We start from the raw sequence: 15,764 nt of genomic DNA, 5'->3' as shown, positions 1-15,764 counted from the left end.
ATTTCATAAATTATATTTCTATTCATTATTATACAATATATATTACTTTTTATTTTTTTTCCAATAATTTATTTTTTTAGTTACTTCTCAATTTTATGATCCAATAATTATTAGATTGTTATGTTTATTAGGTTTTAAATTTTAAAATATAAAATAATTGATGTCGAATGAGTAAATATTACAAATGATATTTTAGGAATAACTGTTACGTAACTATACTTCAAGGGTCCAAATGTATTTAACCCTCTATCTTAAATGTGAAATAAAAGGGTACCTATTTTACTAAATAGGTAAAAGTAGTTCAATAAATGCATAAAAAAATGATAGTTAATGATGATTATAGAATAATTAATAAGTCCAAATAATAAGCAAAATGAATGTCGAAAAACTCAAAAAGCCTCTTTACTATATCTGTCTGGTCTTTGACTCCTAATCAACTTCTCCCTCTCTCTCAGCTGCGCCTTTCTCTCTCCTCCCCCTCTCTCTCTCCTCTCCTTTCTTTCTCTCTCTAGTTCTTCTTCCCCCCACACAAAAACTGGGAGCCCCAAATCTTTCAATCACATTTGTTTCTCTGAGACCCAAATACATACGTCACTTTTTAATTTCGAGAGATTAACAACATTCTCTATTTTATCTGGAAAAAAGGATTTTTTTTTTAATTTTTTTTTTATTTTGTTGTGAAGAAGATGGGAAAAATTATAAATACCTGGATAGATAGATAGATGTAAATCTCTGATTTCAGCCGCCATTGTTAATCCGACGAATTCGAAATCAATCAAGATGGTCGACAGGCCTCCGTACGCCAATCGCAGATGGCAGAATTACTCCGCCACGAAGCTCATCTTCTGGGCCTCTATTTTCGCCGCCCTAATCCTCTTTCTGATCTTCCACTCCCCGCCGCCCGATCTCTCCGCCACCGGTCGCACCGCCGCCTCCACATGGGGCGGCACAAGCTGGGAGAAGCGCGTCCAAATGTCGGCCCGTCCCCGCTCCAATTCCCCCTCCCACGACGGCGGCGCCGGCCATCTCTCCGTCCTCGTCACGGGCGCTGCCGGATTCGTCGGCAGCCACGTCTCCGCCGCACTCAAGCGCCGCGGCGACGGCGTCGTCGGTCTCGACAATTTCAACAGCTACTACGACCCCTCCCTGAAGAGATCTCGCCGGAAACTCCTCGAGGACGCCGGAATCTTCGTCGTCGAGGGAGACATCAACGATTCCGATCTCCTGAACAAGCTCTTCGACGTAGTCGCATTCACCCACGTGATGCACCTCGCCGCCCAGGCCGGCGTCCGCTACGCCATGAAGAACCCTAGCTCGTACGTCCACAGCAACATCGCAGGCCTCGTCAGCATCTTCGAAACCTGCAAAAACGCAAATCCACAGCCGTCGATCGTCTGGGCTTCCTCAAGCTCCGTCTATGGCTTAAATTCAAAAGTCCCCTTTTCGGAAACCGACAAAACCGACCAACCGGCAAGCCTCTACGCCGCCACAAAGAAAGCCGGCGAAGAAATCGCCCACACATACAACCACATCTACGGCCTCTCAATCACAGGGCTCCGATTCTTCACTGTTTACGGGCCGTGGGGCCGGCCCGACATGGCCTACTTCTTCTTCACAAAAGATATCCTCAAAGGGAAGCCCATAACAATATTCGAAGGTCCAAATCACGGAAGCGTGGCTCGGGATTTCACTTACATTGACGACATTGTTAAGGGCTGTGTCGCTTCGATAGATACTGCAGAGAAGAGCACGGGTAGCGGAGGGAAGAAGAAGGGGCCCGCACAATTACGTGTATTCAACCTCGGAAACACATCCCCTGTTCCTGTGGGCAAGCTTGTCGGTATTTTGGAGAAGCTTTTGAAGGTGAAAGCTAAGAGAAACGTGCTGCCTATGCCGAGAAACGGAGATGTCGTTTTCACGCATGCGAATATTAGTTACGCGCAGAAGGAGCTTCATTACAAGCCAACTACAGATTTGCAAACAGGGTTGAAGAAATTTGTGCATTGGTATATGGATTACTACTCGGTAAATGGGAGGAAGAAGTATTGAGTTTTTGACGATGATCGTTTGGGATAGTATTTTTCGACCCCATTTGATTGCTTAAGCAAGGTACATTTTTCGCCGATCTCTTTTGGTATATACGTTGGTTGAAAAGATAGAATTTTTTTAGCAGTTCAAGAAAAGATGTGTTAGTGAGAGTGATCACATGATTTTTTTTTTCTTTGAGAAACCCAAATGGGATTTTTGTTTGAGTTCGAATATTTCTTGTTTGTCTATATACTGATGATTGACTTTCATTTTTTTTTTCTTGCACGGATATTTTTTTTTCTCTAACGATTTAATAAAGTTCAATGCGTTTTCGCTATTATTGGATTGTGTGGTTTAGTTTTATGGTATGTGAATAAATTGCATACTAAGATGGTTGAGAAACGAATAGCAATGGTAGCTTTTGAGTTCTTTATTAGAGATAGAATATTCATTTAGATTGAAATGTTGGATGGGTGATTATGATTTCAAATTTATGATCACAATTTAATCATAGCTTGCTTCTTTAGTAATAGATTCAAGATTGATGTCATTTGAGATCGTTTAAAATCTCTTCTCCGAATCATTCCTCGTATGGAAATCCATAGTTCGAGATGTCTATTTCATTATGATATCTGTCTTCATCCTCATGAAAAAGTGTGCATTATGTCCGATTTCCGTTACGATAAGAGAATATGAGAATATATTCGGGTTGTGTATTTGTATTCGGGTGCTCTGCACTTTCAATGAACTCATTCTACATGTTGCGTGTTAAGATTTTCAAGAAAATCGCAGGTCTTGTTTGATATAAAAGAGAGATTCATATATGGTTGTATGGCAAGAATCAATTTGTTTCTATCATAACCACCTCAATAAATAAATTAATACTTTATAAATTAATAACTCGTTTAAATGTTATTCTAATGAGTACTTTATTGAAACAATTCTATTTCATATCCGATCGCAACTTTGTATAGACCGTAACTCTGAATCATAGAGCTATAATGAAATATAAGATCAACCAAAATTTATTGCATTTGAAAAAGAGTCTGATCACAAATAGAGATTCAATTGTACATTGGTTTACAACGAATTTAAAGTTGTTATGAAATATATTAGCAAAACTTTCAAAATTTAACAATCGGCGGGAAGAAATTAATGAAAAGTTTATAACAAATTTCAGAATACAGTCCCACTAAAGAACTTCATTGACAAGAACCATCAAGATCAGCCAATAAGACACGGCATAATTTTTAACATCACATAAATTGAAAACTTAGTATCTGGCATTCAACAGTGAGTGACATGCATCCAACATAAATTGTAAATTGACATTACCAAAATATTCCCTTTCTAACAATAGTCTTTAAAAGTTGAACATTCAAAATTGTAAGCCGAGAAAGAAAACCAAGAAAAGGGAAATATGTGGAGCTCTAAGAATCGGCAATGGTGACCTCAACCTCAACACCAGGTTCGATCGTAATTGAGGTGATCTGCTTCACAACATCTGGCGAGCTGAATAGATCGATCACTCGCTTGTGAACCCTCATCTCAAACCTATCAAAAGTGTTTGTACCTAACAAATCAAAGAAACTATTATCGTTAAAATTATTCCAATATAACAGCTATATAAAATCAAAGAAACTATTATCGTTAAAATTATTCCAATATAACATCTATATAAAGATGCTGCTGTCAACAATACGAAACTAGAAATTATACAAAACTCAACATGTATTAACTTAGTAATAATCAACATGATCCGAAGCTCAACAGGGCAAATGATAATAATAGTCACACTTGCTACTTTCGGGCTCGAAAAATAAAGCACATCGTCTAGAAATATAATTTTCGGGCTCGTAAAAAAAAATGCAGCTAAGAAAATCTCGAACAAGTGTAACGGAATACTTACCTTCACCACAAGGAGACTTCCTGGTGGTGATAAGAAGAACCTTGGTTGGCATTCTCACTGGTCCCTTAACACGGAGTCTTTTGTCCTTGGCCCCACGTACTAAGTCAGCACACACTGTAATCGACACTCAAAAGTCAATAGAGTGTTTAATCGCCCGAAAAATACAAATTATTTCACCATGTAATTTATGAAACCGGTCACGTAAACAGGGCATATTCAAGTATTATTTAGTGGTATCCATCTGTTGGATATAGAATCCAGAATGAAAGGGAAGAAACTTCAAAAAGGGCACAAATGGATGCTAGACTAAACGTTGTTTATCGTTGCAATGAGCAGTCAAGTTTTCAACAACTGTTTCTAGTGTACACTCAATTAACTAAGTTCATTTCTTCGATTGCAGTTGATGTACAAAAGTAAGGTAAGAACCTTGCAAAATTCTGGATTAACAAAAAAAGGATACTACACTACAAACGGATGATACAATCTTCAGCTAATCCAATTACTACACTAATTCAACTAATAGCTACAGCAGATAAAAACATAACATATAAACCCCAATTTTTCAAAATGCGAACACATTTCAGTATATTTCAATGCCAAACATGGAATAGTGAACACAAAGCAATTATACCTAGAAAATTAACAGATAATACGTCAAAATCAAATTCAAAACAAATGCAAGCGAAATGAAATTAGCAAAACACCTTTCTCCAGATTCTTCACGTTCTTCGAAGAGAGTGTGATGCGGATTTTGTGGATCACCTCCTGCGGCTCCTCTAGCCCTGGCTTCGTCGGCTTCATCGCTGCGTACGCCATGATTTTCCTCGGATTTTTTCTCACGCTGTAAATCCAAATAATACAATTAACAAAAATGGTGACAAAATCGAACGTAAAATCAAAATGAAGGTTTATATTTCCATAAATCTCAATTTTCTGATAGATTTCTACCGGAGAAGGGGAGTAGAAGAAGTCGGCGGCGGCGCGGAGCTGAGAAAAATGAGGATTCTTCTTCCTGCCAAATGAGTATAGTTAATTTCACTGGATGAGTTTATAAACCTAGGGTTTGAGAGTTTGTTCTGTAGAAATGTTGGGCCAATTAATAATTCGGGCTCGAGACTAAAGCCCATTAATAATAGTGGAATTTTATTTTTAAGTTCCGAAATAAATTTAATGTATTTAAATAACTGATCTGGAAATGGTTCCAGACTTCCAGTATGTTAGATAATTATTACATTATGCAATTTTTTATTTATGTATATATGTATCTACATCATATTTAATTCTATATTTTAATGTATATAATATTTTCTTTTACAAATATTTTTAATTTGGCATTCTATATTGGTCAATTTCTATACTTCGAGAAGACTATAACACAAGGTGCTGCAAATGCAAAAGTTGTTCATGCAAAAGTGAACTATTACAAATTAATAAAAGTGTTCAATCCCAGATATGTTGAGTAAAAACTGCCTTTAGCTACAATAGTTCCGAAGAAGTGAGAGAAATCACAGAAATACGGTCTCAAAATCTACATTATATATCATTCTACGACGATTATACGGCCAAAAGGAAGCTAATTGCTGAACACGAAGAAAACTGTAGCTCAATTATGACCGTTTTTATCATCCTGCACCATTTCATCTGCATCTTCAAAGCGCTGATCATTTATCTGAAGCTGCAAGAAAGAAGTTTAGTTCTTATTATATATATTATGACATAGAAGCATTCACAAGTCAGAACCACAGTTTTTCACCGAAAACATAGTACGGATAATCAAAAACGGTGAATTTATTGGTGTATGTAATTATAAATAGCAATTTAGTGCAGCTAGTTTGAACTTCTTGAATGTACCTGCACCACTGAATGGACCAAATCGTGAGTCCCGTTTGCACCAATAGAATGGCCCGGATTTTGAGCGAAAGCCCAGTCTGAATCTTCATCCTCTGAAGAGTACAGAAAAAAAAAAAAAAAAAAAAAAAAAGAGCAAGTTTTATGAGAACATATGAAAGATCGAAACTAAACAGATAACAACGCCTGATAAGATGATTACCTTCACCATCGTTTTCCAGTTGATCAGCACTGAATATCCAATTATGTTCTTCTTCTCCCTCTGATACAACCATAAACAAAATAATTAATATTTGCCAAAATGCACGTGAATTATTTATGTATCTTTTTATTCACGAGATTACACCTACCTTCGGTGGGATCTGGATTCAGCTCAGCACATTCACAAAATGTTGCAAACAGCATGTCCACTGTAACATGTTGAGAATAATCTTTTAGTGTCGGGATATGATATATACTGATAAAGATGACATATGGATTAAGAGAAGGACTTCAATTTTTTTTTATTACATTGATCAGGGTCTGAGGGTATGAGTCTCATCTCGGTAATCTTCGATAAGTTTAAGGTACTATCACTCTCAGAATCTGATTCTTCTGATTCATCTTCCTCAGCTTCAGTCTCAATCTTCAAAAGAAACAAAATGCGAATTCCATCATAAATATATTGATAATTCATTCAAAAAGAGGTGAGAAGCACGAAGGCAATATGCTCCTAAGTCTTAACATTTTCGGTAGAACTTGAAGACGAATTTTCCAATTACGAGAGAAAATAATCATACTCCTAACAAAATTATTGGTCGTATTAGAATCATCTTATTTATTTATATAATAAAGAACTAACAACTCATCCATAGCAAAATCGAGGAAAATTTCTTAGAACTATACAATCAATGCACAAATTCTTAACCAGGTTCACCGAAAACTCTAACCAAAACAGACCAAAAACAAATTGCATTTGAAGTTCGAACACTTCCATTAAGTTACATTTAGGAATTCATTAGCATTTATAAGCAATTAACAGAGGTATTCAAACATCAAACGCAACTCGAACACAAAAATTCACAAAATGTACATTGAGATTGAGGGTTAAACTAGTGGATCACCTGAGCATAAATGCAAGGAGAAGGATACGCCTCGGGGTCTCTCGACACCGCGTGAAGCGACACCGAAATGAAGTCCACCGCGTAGCCTTTTGCTCTGTCCGTATCGCTCAACCACACTACTTGCCTTCACACAAACAAAGTTTCAAAAAAACAAAAACAGCACAATCAATTACATCAGAAGAAATCGAGTAGGTGCGTAGGTAAATTATGTATAGATGCGGTGAAATTACTTGGTGGAGATGAAGAGAGTGCCCGGAGATTCGGGCTGGCGGTTACCGAGAACGATTGAGACGCCTGGCTGCACGAGCATCAACTCATCTCCGTGGTCGGCGTCTAGGAATGGCTGTCCGGTACCGCCGCCGGTCCTTTCCGTCACTGATCGGAGTCCGGTGGCCATTTCCTGTGATGTTTTAGCTGTGGCGAGGGTATCGGGGGTTTTAGAAATTGGGAATTAGGGTTTTAATGTGGCGAAGTTGAAAGTGGCCGCCAAAAGTAATTTGGGCACTCTTTTATATTTTACCACACTTCTCGTCTTTGCCATTTTATTTTTTTTTTTATAATTATTTAATAATGAAAAGGCAGACTTTCATTGGATAAAAAATAAAAATATAGCATTTGAAATGTGTGATGAAGATAGGCTATTAAATGAAGTTTTATTAACAGTGACACTAAATCTTCAACAATATTCATAATTTCACCTTTTATTAATTAAAACTACTAAATTATGTTACTTTACATTACACTTTGAGATTATATTCATATTTTTGGCTTCTATGGATAAATATTAATCTTATTCACCAAAACACCCCTCAAAGCATTGATCAATTTTACGTATTTTCGTACATGACTAAAATAAAATACTTGTAAAGAAAAAAATAGGAGCTACCGAAAATGTAGCATCAACAATCCCTACCTATTACCGTTTTTCAGAAACATTAAGCAAATTATTTTTTGAATCCGACCAGTTTTACGAGAGATAGGAGGACTGAGAGTCCACATCAATAGCAATCAAAGTTAACCAAAACCTTAATGAAAAAGCTTGATAACAAATTTCAGGATCAACCAGTCTAACAGCAGCTAAAACATTATAAAGAAAATCGCAAGAGCGAATTGGGATCTCGGAAATTGCCATCAATATCTTATGAAGTAAAAAAGACGTCAACTCAAATAACAAAATTCTAAAATAAATATAATCTTGCCAAAATTCAGTAATTTGCCCTTAAGTTGATCATGGAGTCTATCTCCGCTGCTCAGCCAAAACTCCTCTAGGCAATTCACTAGCTTATGCCACGAGAGTGCTAGCAGTAGTTGACTCGCTGCACGAAAAAGAAATTACAAAATTAGTACTGGTCGAGATAGAGAAATCCAAGAACATAAAAATGAATTTTGACAATGTTTGACATTAATAAACTTGTGCACATTGTACAGCTTAATGCGCTTAAAAGTTAAAACACAACTCTGTGGGGTGGGCGGGGCTTGAAACTTTCCAATGTTTGTCAGAGAAACGAAACATAGCATGCCAAATCATAATAAACATGGCCGAATTTAGAATTGGAGCAATAAAATATACCTCACAAAGGTCATTGCACTTAAATAAATATTTAGGCTTCTTACGAAACATAAAATACCATTTTCGAACATAACATAATAAATTAAATTGCTTCTTCCATTTTTATCACCCTTGAGTAACCGGTACCCAATTCTTTTCAAATGTGCGTATGAACAAACCACATTTTCAGTACTCGGTTTTCGTAAAAGATTCATTTCTCTTATATCCTTGACTGTGTCAAGTTGGATAAACCGTAAACGAATTAATTAGCCAAAAAGGTTTTCACAAAAATCATGATGCTTGACTATAGAAAGCCAGCCAACTAAATTACGGAACAGGCACCATATATCTACGACTCTCTCCAATGTAACACAATAAGCACAAGTTTTTAATCGAACAAATGTCGAATTAAAACGATCACAAATAGAAAGAGACTTACTACTTCCAGACTGGTGGTAGCTTCTTGGTCTTCTTGTAGTAACGAGCAAGGCGGTGAATCCTGCTCTCAACCAAAATCAACCGGAACTTCGAATCCTTGTCCTTCCTGTTCCTCTCCAAATGCTTCCTTATCGCAACAGCTTTCTTAATCAAGTGGTACAAATCCTCTGGAATCTCGGGTGCAAGCCCTGTTACATATAAATCGGAAACAAATACAATCAATCACATAACAAAAAACTTCAATTACAACAAAAACACCAAAATTAATAAAAATAATACCGTGAGCCTTGAGGATGCGAAGGATTTTGCTTCCGGTGACACTCTTCACCTGAGCAATACCATGAGAATCACGGAGAATAACTCCGATCTGCGACGGAGTCATTCCCTTCTTTGCGAACTTGCAGATGTTCTCATCGACCTTTTATTTTCAACGAATTTAAAAATAAAATCAATTAATCTGGTACATGCCTAAATGTACAAATACAGCAGATCTGCGATTTTGAAGACAAACTACTTACATCTTGAGATGAGATTTTCAACCAGCTTGGGGGAGTTCTCTTGTAGGGCAGAGCTGATGCGGAAATACCCTTACTTAGGTCAAATGCAGAAAAATTAATCCGATGAATACAAAACGATTTTATGAAAAAATAACGGAGGATAAATGAAATAAGGAAAGGAAGATGAATTACCCGCGGCTGTGCATACGACCCATGACTGCGGCGGAGGTGGCGCTGCTGCTGCTGCTGCTCTGTGTTTTGCTTGTGGGAGTTCGGTTGGTTCTGAGAAGAAGTGACACAAACCCTAGATTCTTACCAAGGGGATTGGGTCGGCCCGGCCCAATAGCTTTTAGGGCCTAACTGTTATGAGATTGTTAATGGGTCGGCTCATCTTGACCCGTAAAAACTAAATAAAATTTAGGGCAAATGGCAAAAAGGCCCATCACATGGGACTTAAATGCATTTTAGTCCACAAAAAAAACAGTCTCTCAATTAAGCCCATCCCCATGTCTTTAGTCTAAAATACCCTCAATAATATAATTTTTAACAATTCCACCCATTATGCTCTAACTTCCTTAATATTACACATTGACCCCAGATTTAAACAAATATATCACATTAACCCCCAAAACTTTTTTTTTTTCAGAAAATAATTTTTTTTCTGAAATGTTTTTTTTCCGGCCAGATTCCGGCGTTGACTTTTTTTTTTTTTTTTTTTTTATTTTTCTTTTTTCCTGAATTTTTTTTTCCGGCCGGTCAACCACCGTTGACCGCCGGTCTCCGGCGTTGACTTTTTTTTTTTTTTTTTTTTTTTTTTTTTTGAATTGTTTTTTCTTAGAAAAAAATTATTTTAATTAATATTACTGTCTTGACTACTAAATTACTATCTCATACAGTAATATTACTGTTTGGGACAGTAATATTATGAATATTATTTTTCGAACAGTAATATTATTAATATTATTGTCTAAGACAGTTAAATTACTGTTGGAGACAGTAATTTAACATCCAAGACAGTAATATTAATTAAAATAATTTTTTTTGTAAGGACAAAAATTAAAAAAAAAAAAAAGTCAATTAACAGTTAAATTACTGTCTCCGATAGTTAAATAACTGCTGGAGACAGTAATTTAGCAACGAATACAGTAATATTAATTAAAAATATTTTTTTTATGAATAAAAAAATCAATTAACAGTTAAATTACTGTCTCCGACAGTTAAATAACTGCTGGAGACAGTAATTTAGCAACGAATACAGTAATATTAATTAAAAATATTTTTTTTAAGAATAAAAAAGTCAATTAACAGTTAAATTACTGTCTCCGACAGTTAAATAACTACTGGAGACAATAATTTAGCAACGAATACAGTAATATTAATTAAAAAAAATTTAAGAATAAAAAAAGTCAATTAACATTTAAATTACTGTCTCCGACAGTTAAATAACTGCTGGAGACAGTAATTTAGCAACGAATACAGTAATATTAATTAAAATATTTTTGAAGAAAAAAAAAAAAAAACAGTCAATTAACAGTTAAATTACTGTCTCCGACAGTTAAATAGCTGCCGGAGACAGTAATTTAGCAGCCAAGACAGTAAAATTAATTAAAATATTTTTTTTAAGAAAAAACAAAATTATAAAATAAAAAAAAAAAAAGTCAACGCCGGAAAAAAATTTCAGGAAAACAAAAATTCGAAAAAAAAAAAAGTCAACGCCGGAATCTGGCCGGAAAAAAAAAATTATTTTCTGAAAAAAAAAAGTTTTGGGGGTTAATGTGATATATTTGTTTAAATCCGGGGTCAATGTGTAATATTTAAGAAGTTAGAGTATAATTGGTGGAATTGATAAGAATTAGGGTTAAAATTGGGGTCAAAAATTGAAATTTGGGTTAAAATTGGTTAATTGATAAAATTGGGCTAAATTGGGGTGTAAATCATGAAATTGGAGTTGAATTGGGTTTCAATGAATTGGGGGTAATTTTGGTATATATAAAGGGATTTTCCTTATTTGCAAATAAGTTTGAATGGGGTGGATTTATTTGAAAGACAAAAAAGTTGGATGTCCGTCTTTTAATTAAGTGCCCTTGTCATGGGCCTATTTGCCATTACCCCTAAAATTTAAATTTAAAATATTCATTTTGTGATTGTCGAATTATGTTTGTGTTGTTTACTATTTAATGTTTGGTGAGTAGAAATTATCACATAGATTGAATAATACTCTAATGTTTGTTAAAAATATTAACCTTTAAAAAACTACAATATATAATAAAAAAGATTGATTATAATTATAGTGGTTGATGAAATTATAATTAATTTGATTGCGGTTATGAAACAAGTCAAAAATAAAGGAAACCTGGATTGATTCATTCAGCTGGATGTTACAAACATCATTAGAATACGACTGTGTTTTTTTTAACCTCCAGCTCAATAACACAAATAAAACATATTATGCAATAACCAAACAATCAGAAGAACAAGAATCACTGCAATCAAGACTTGGACAAACGTCACCTATACATAACACACGAGTTTGACACGATTAGAAGAAATTGTACGTAGCAAAGTGCTCCCGCTGAATCGTACAAAACATAAAGGGTTCAAAATGTTCGAAGCCCGAATACCTTAACAACGAGACCCCAAATAAAAGACTACTCTAAAAAAAACGAAAACAGAATCTCCCATTTCAAGCGAATGCAACCCATAACAAGAATCAGCATATCACCTGCAAGAAAAATAAAACGAAGGGTACCCCTTTCATCAGAACAAAGCAAATTTACAAGTTACGCATACTATTGAACAAGTACACTAAATAATAAACATGTACTGGTTTGATAAAACCAAGAGCATTGAAAACTAGAATAAGAAATGGTACTTCATGCAAATACCAATTGCTAAGGATGCATGGTGATTAGGGGAATCGTTGTTCAAACTTCAGAAAATTTCACACTCAAAACACATAAATTAGATAGTGTTGGCGTAAGGAAATGATTCGAGTGTGTCAGTCGGCAATATCAAACTCCAACGAGAGTTAGGTTTTACGGAAAATACATTTCCAATTTAAGAAAACAATACTACACAGTAAAAACCATACGCTATACTTAATAATCACCCTTTTCATTAGGCAGGGGAAAGTAGTCATATTGGTTAAGAAATAAAAGAAAGGTAGCTCCATATTGAGTATTACCATTTGCACTACATTACAATTCCAAACATACGTGAGAATGCTACTAAAACAAAGTATGTTAATGGACAACAAAGTATGTTAATGGACAACAAAGTATGTTAACGGACAACAAAATACTAAAAACATGCAATTTAATCTGGTTTCATGGGCAACAACTACTACCTAACATACACTTCATACAAGAAAATAGTCGTGATCCTGGTTCCCAGTTTCATTGAGAAGAACACTAAGCAAAATAGTTTACTTCTTTAGATATAAAGGAGAGCGTTAAGAACACTTCCGTAAGAACGGGATTATGGTACATCTTTACTGACTAGTTTCAGCTCATTCTGATCCATAAGAATCAACCAGAAGCGGATTTTTTTTTTGAAATGATATCCTAGGGTGTCGGGATGGAAAATTGATGGAAACTAGCTTCAAGTCTATAACAGTTTTTGTTCTATCTTGTCAATTTGATGTGTTAAATCCTAGATCAAATTAGGTTTACGTTCAGGATTGCATCTTATGAGTTCATTTAACCCTTCCACCTATGTTTCTGAATATAAACAGTGAAAGCAATTTCTTACTATCTGCCCAGTTCTTAGATTTTCTACCTCAAATATGAAATGAGTTGTTTCGATTATCTAAGAAATTATTTCTTCATGATCAAGCTCATAGCTTCCACTTATCCTTCTTGCTTGTGACTGTCTGGAATCCCATAAATCCAGAATCATGATGAAACACACTACTTCTGACAGAATATTTAAAACATTTAATCATTTACCTAATCATAACAACCAAATACATTTTGCATATAACAAACAGAAATCTCAATAATGATGTTAAAAAAAACAAGGTAAAAGTGAAAATTGTCATGAAAACCACAAGTAACAGATATGAAAACCACAAGTAACAGATGAATTAATGAAAATATAAATTTCAGAAGCCAACGAAAATCACCTAATCACTTGGCGACCATGCGGGCGATGAAATCCTCGTAGCGGATCTTGCCATCGGATCCAACATCGACCTCCCGGATCCATTCGTCGAACTCAGCGGGCTCGAGTTTCTCCCCGATGCTGGTGAGGATGTGCCTGAGATCCGAAACGACGACGTATCCAGTGCCGTCCTTGTCGAGCACCTTGAACGCGTCGCGGAGCTGGCGATCGAACGGCTCCGGCTTCAAATGCTTGGACATTAGGTCAATGAATCTCGCGAAATCGAACGGCGCGTTCAGCTTCTCCTCGGAGATTATCGACTTCAACTGAGCCTGGGTAGGGTTTCCGCCGAGCGACCGCATCAGGATTCCGAGCTCCGACGGCGCAATCTTGCCGTCGCCGTCGGTGTCGAACAAGGTGAACGCCTCCTTCATCGATGATTTCTGATCGTCGCTCAGATCTTTCCCCATTTTCCTGCAAATTCACCTTCCTTTTTTTCCCCTTCTTTCAATTCTGATTTTAATTTTTATATTTTCCTTTTTCGTGCCCTTTTTTTTGGAATCTGGAGACTGAGATGAGAATGTTTGCAACAAACAAGAGTTTTGTTTTGAAATGGAGGGACTTCGATGTAAATAAAAAACATCCGAGGACTTTGTAGCAATTTAATAAAATATTTGGGCCCAAAGAACCTTTTCTGCATCTATTTTCACAGGCCCAATTCATAGTGCTTTGGGTGTGGGTTTTTTTTGCAGGCAAATGGGCCAATTAGGACAAGAAAAAGAAAATGAGTTGTCACATTTTAATATCTGTAAAATCCGTACTTTTCATTTAAGTCCTTTTGAAAATAAATAAATAAATTGTTGCATTTGAAAAGGACTTAAATAGTTATTAACCTGTAGACCACCCTACCCCTCACCCCCGGTTGTGGGGGCTGAATCTAGTGAGCCATGGACCACCTTTAGGAGAGATACAAAAAGGGTAAAAAAGGTAAATCACGTATCATAAAAAAGGTTGGGAGTCCAGACAGGTGGATTCATTAGATAGATGCCTTTGTAGCTTTTTCAGACGCACCACAAAAAAGTTATCAAGAATTCATCAAAGCCAGTTAGATTTCCACCCAATCAGATTAGACCCTGTAGAGAAAAACTAATGGGGTTCCATTTGCAAATATTTGTTTTATGAATGACCCCATTATATAAAATAAAATAACTATCATTTTACATAAAGTGCTTCTTATCTTTGGTTATGGTGAAAAAGGTTAAAATTAATACATGGTAAAAAAAAATTGTCTGGGAATGTCAGTAAAGTTTGAGAGCAAGCAGACGGATTTTTACTTTATCTTAAATTAATGTAATTAATTATTACTGTTAAAGTAAAGTGAGTTTGTCTTGAATGAATCAACCTCGTGCTTTTTTATATTTTATTTACCACTGTGTTGATTTTTTATATGAGAAATGTCAGTATATATGTTGGCTGGTTGTTATGTGGAATTGGGAATATTAAGAAATGGCCCCTATTTGAATTATTTTATGTTTTCCAAGTCCAACATTGTAGAGCTCTATGTTTTCTTTTGGATATATTTGGTCACCACTCTACTACATGTCTTAAATATTTGAGTATATATAATTAAAAACTATTTTATTTGATTAATGCTGTAGCCTTCCAAAAAAATAATTATTAGCATTCATTTGCCTAAAGATTAAAATAATAATAATAATAAACAAAATCATCATGTGAAAATTTCATAAAATATATGGAACAGAATACTTGCTGTCAGTTGACCACTGGTCCACAAGCCCCAAGAAGAATCCAATATTTTCACATTTGTACAATCTATGGCCTAATTATTACTGTTGTTTATTTTAAGGGAACTTACCTTTTCACCCCTCAAGTTTACACATATTTCATATTTGGTCCCACATGTTTCAATAATTTAACATTTTTAGTCATTTCCGTCAATTTACCATTAGTCCACCAGGCACATGCTTGATTTTGTTATTACTAACCCAAAATTGAAGGAAATGACTAAAAATGTTTGAATTTTTAAAACATGACAGACCAAATGTAATTTTTGTGAAAACGGGACCAAATATGAAATTGGTGCAAACTTGAGGGATGAAATTTGTATTTTTCCATTTATTTTAATATATTTGATTTTTTTAGTTTTAAATATCGTATTTAATTACATAATTAACAATGCACCTTAAGGGGGAAAAAACTAAATGAATAATGATATTTATTCATTTAATTATCCTTTTCTTTTTTGAACTATATTCAATTAATTATCTTAA

The 15,764-nt window shown here is 35.2% G+C and overlaps 5 protein-coding genes and 1 pseudogene across 7 annotated transcripts in view; 1 reads left to right on the top strand and 5 right to left on the bottom strand.

The window, feature by feature from the left end:
- The window catches only part of LOC105971871 (uncharacterized), a 52,739-nt gene that overhangs the window by 10,659 nt on the left and 26,316 nt on the right, over positions 1-15,764 (bottom strand). The window lies entirely within an intron of this gene.
- LOC105971685 (UDP-glucuronate 4-epimerase 3 pseudogene) lies at positions 412-2,368 on the top strand (annotated as a pseudogene). Its single transcript, XR_016031658.1, has one exon. The product of XR_016031658.1 is annotated as a UDP-glucuronate 4-epimerase 3 pseudogene (transcript).
- Positions 3,159-5,041, bottom strand: LOC105971695 (small ribosomal subunit protein uS10y). Its single transcript, XM_012996563.2, has 4 exons — positions 4,886-5,041; positions 4,642-4,778; positions 3,938-4,051; positions 3,159-3,601 (listed from the first exon to the last, which is right to left on the bottom strand). Exons 2-4 carry the CDS (start codon positions 4,751-4,753, stop codon positions 3,459-3,461), a joined length of 369 nt encoding a protein of 122 aa, XP_012852017.1. The 5' UTR covers positions 4,754-4,778; positions 4,886-5,041; the 3' UTR covers positions 3,159-3,458.
- LOC105971689 (nucleotide-sensitive chloride conductance regulator (ICln) family protein) lies at positions 5,348-7,392 on the bottom strand. The gene is made up of 7 exons (XM_012996557.2): positions 7,119-7,392; positions 6,889-7,012; positions 6,296-6,410; positions 6,136-6,195; positions 5,988-6,047; positions 5,789-5,880; positions 5,348-5,612 (listed from the first exon to the last, which is right to left on the bottom strand). Exons 1-7 carry the CDS (start codon positions 7,283-7,285, stop codon positions 5,541-5,543), a joined length of 690 nt encoding a protein of 229 aa, XP_012852011.2. The 5' UTR covers positions 7,286-7,392; the 3' UTR covers positions 5,348-5,540.
- On the bottom strand, positions 7,903-9,751 carry LOC105971693 (small ribosomal subunit protein uS15). Its single transcript, XM_012996560.2, has 5 exons — positions 9,565-9,751; positions 9,394-9,466; positions 9,155-9,293; positions 8,877-9,063; positions 7,903-8,204 (listed from the first exon to the last, which is right to left on the bottom strand). The coding sequence occupies exons 1-5, from the start codon at positions 9,585-9,587 to the stop codon at positions 8,171-8,173; spliced, it is 456 nt and encodes a 151-aa protein (XP_012852014.1). The 5' UTR covers positions 9,588-9,751; the 3' UTR covers positions 7,903-8,170.
- On the bottom strand, positions 11,838-14,076 carry LOC105971869 (putative calcium-binding protein CML13). Its single transcript, XM_012996789.2, has 2 exons — positions 13,496-14,076; positions 11,838-12,094 (listed from the first exon to the last, which is right to left on the bottom strand). Exon 1 carries the CDS (start codon positions 13,941-13,943, stop codon positions 13,500-13,502), a length of 444 nt encoding a protein of 147 aa, XP_012852243.1. The 5' UTR covers positions 13,944-14,076; the 3' UTR covers positions 11,838-12,094; positions 13,496-13,499.

Source organism: Erythranthe guttata, chromosome 6 (genome assembly GCF_056151865.1).
Source record: "Erythranthe guttata isolate IM_541 chromosome 6, IM_541, whole genome shotgun sequence".
In the NCBI taxonomy this organism is placed as follows: Eukaryota; Viridiplantae; Streptophyta; class Magnoliopsida; order Lamiales; family Phrymaceae; genus Erythranthe; species Erythranthe guttata.
The sequence above is the reverse complement of the archived record's forward strand: the minus strand, read 5'-3'. Positions and strand labels throughout refer to the sequence as shown.

Excerpts from the sequence above, each read along its gene's own strand:
- LOC105971695 (XM_012996563.2), bottom strand. The coding sequence starts at position 4,753 with ATGGCGTACGCAGCGATGAAGCCGACGAAGCCAGGGCTAGAGGAGCCG. Across the intron at positions 4,052-4,641 it reads CGTGAAGAATCTGGAGAAAG|TGTGTGCTGACTTAGTACGT; the intron begins GTGTTTTGCTAA and ends TGTCGATTACAG. Across the intron at positions 3,602-3,937 it reads GAAGTCTCCTTGTGGTGAAG|GTACAAACACTTTTGATAGG; the intron begins GTAAGTATTCCG and ends TTGATTTGTTAG.
- LOC105971689 (XM_012996557.2), bottom strand. The coding sequence starts at position 7,285 with ATGGCCACCGGACTCCGATCAGTGACGGAAAGGACCGGCGGCGGTACC. Across the intron at positions 5,881-5,987 it reads ACTGGAAAACGATGGTGAAG|AGGATGAAGATTCAGACTGG; the intron begins GTAATCATCTTA and ends TGTACTCTTCAG. Across the intron at positions 5,613-5,788 it reads TGGTCCATTCAGTGGTGCAG|CTTCAGATAAATGATCAGCG; the intron begins GTACATTCAAGA and ends TCTTTCTTGCAG.
- LOC105971693 (XM_012996560.2), bottom strand. The coding sequence starts at position 9,587 with ATGGGTCGTATGCACAGCCGCGG. Across the intron at positions 9,467-9,564 it reads GGTCGTATGCACAGCCGCGG|TAAGGGTATTTCCGCATCAG; the intron begins GTAATTCATCTT and ends ATTTGACCTAAG. Across the intron at positions 9,294-9,393 it reads TGAAAATCTCATCTCAAGAT|GTCGATGAGAACATCTGCAA; the intron begins GTAAGTAGTTTG and ends TGAAAATAAAAG.
- LOC105971869 (XM_012996789.2), bottom strand. The coding sequence starts at position 13,943 with ATGGGGAAAGATCTGAGCGACGATCAGAAATCATCGATGAAGGAGGCG.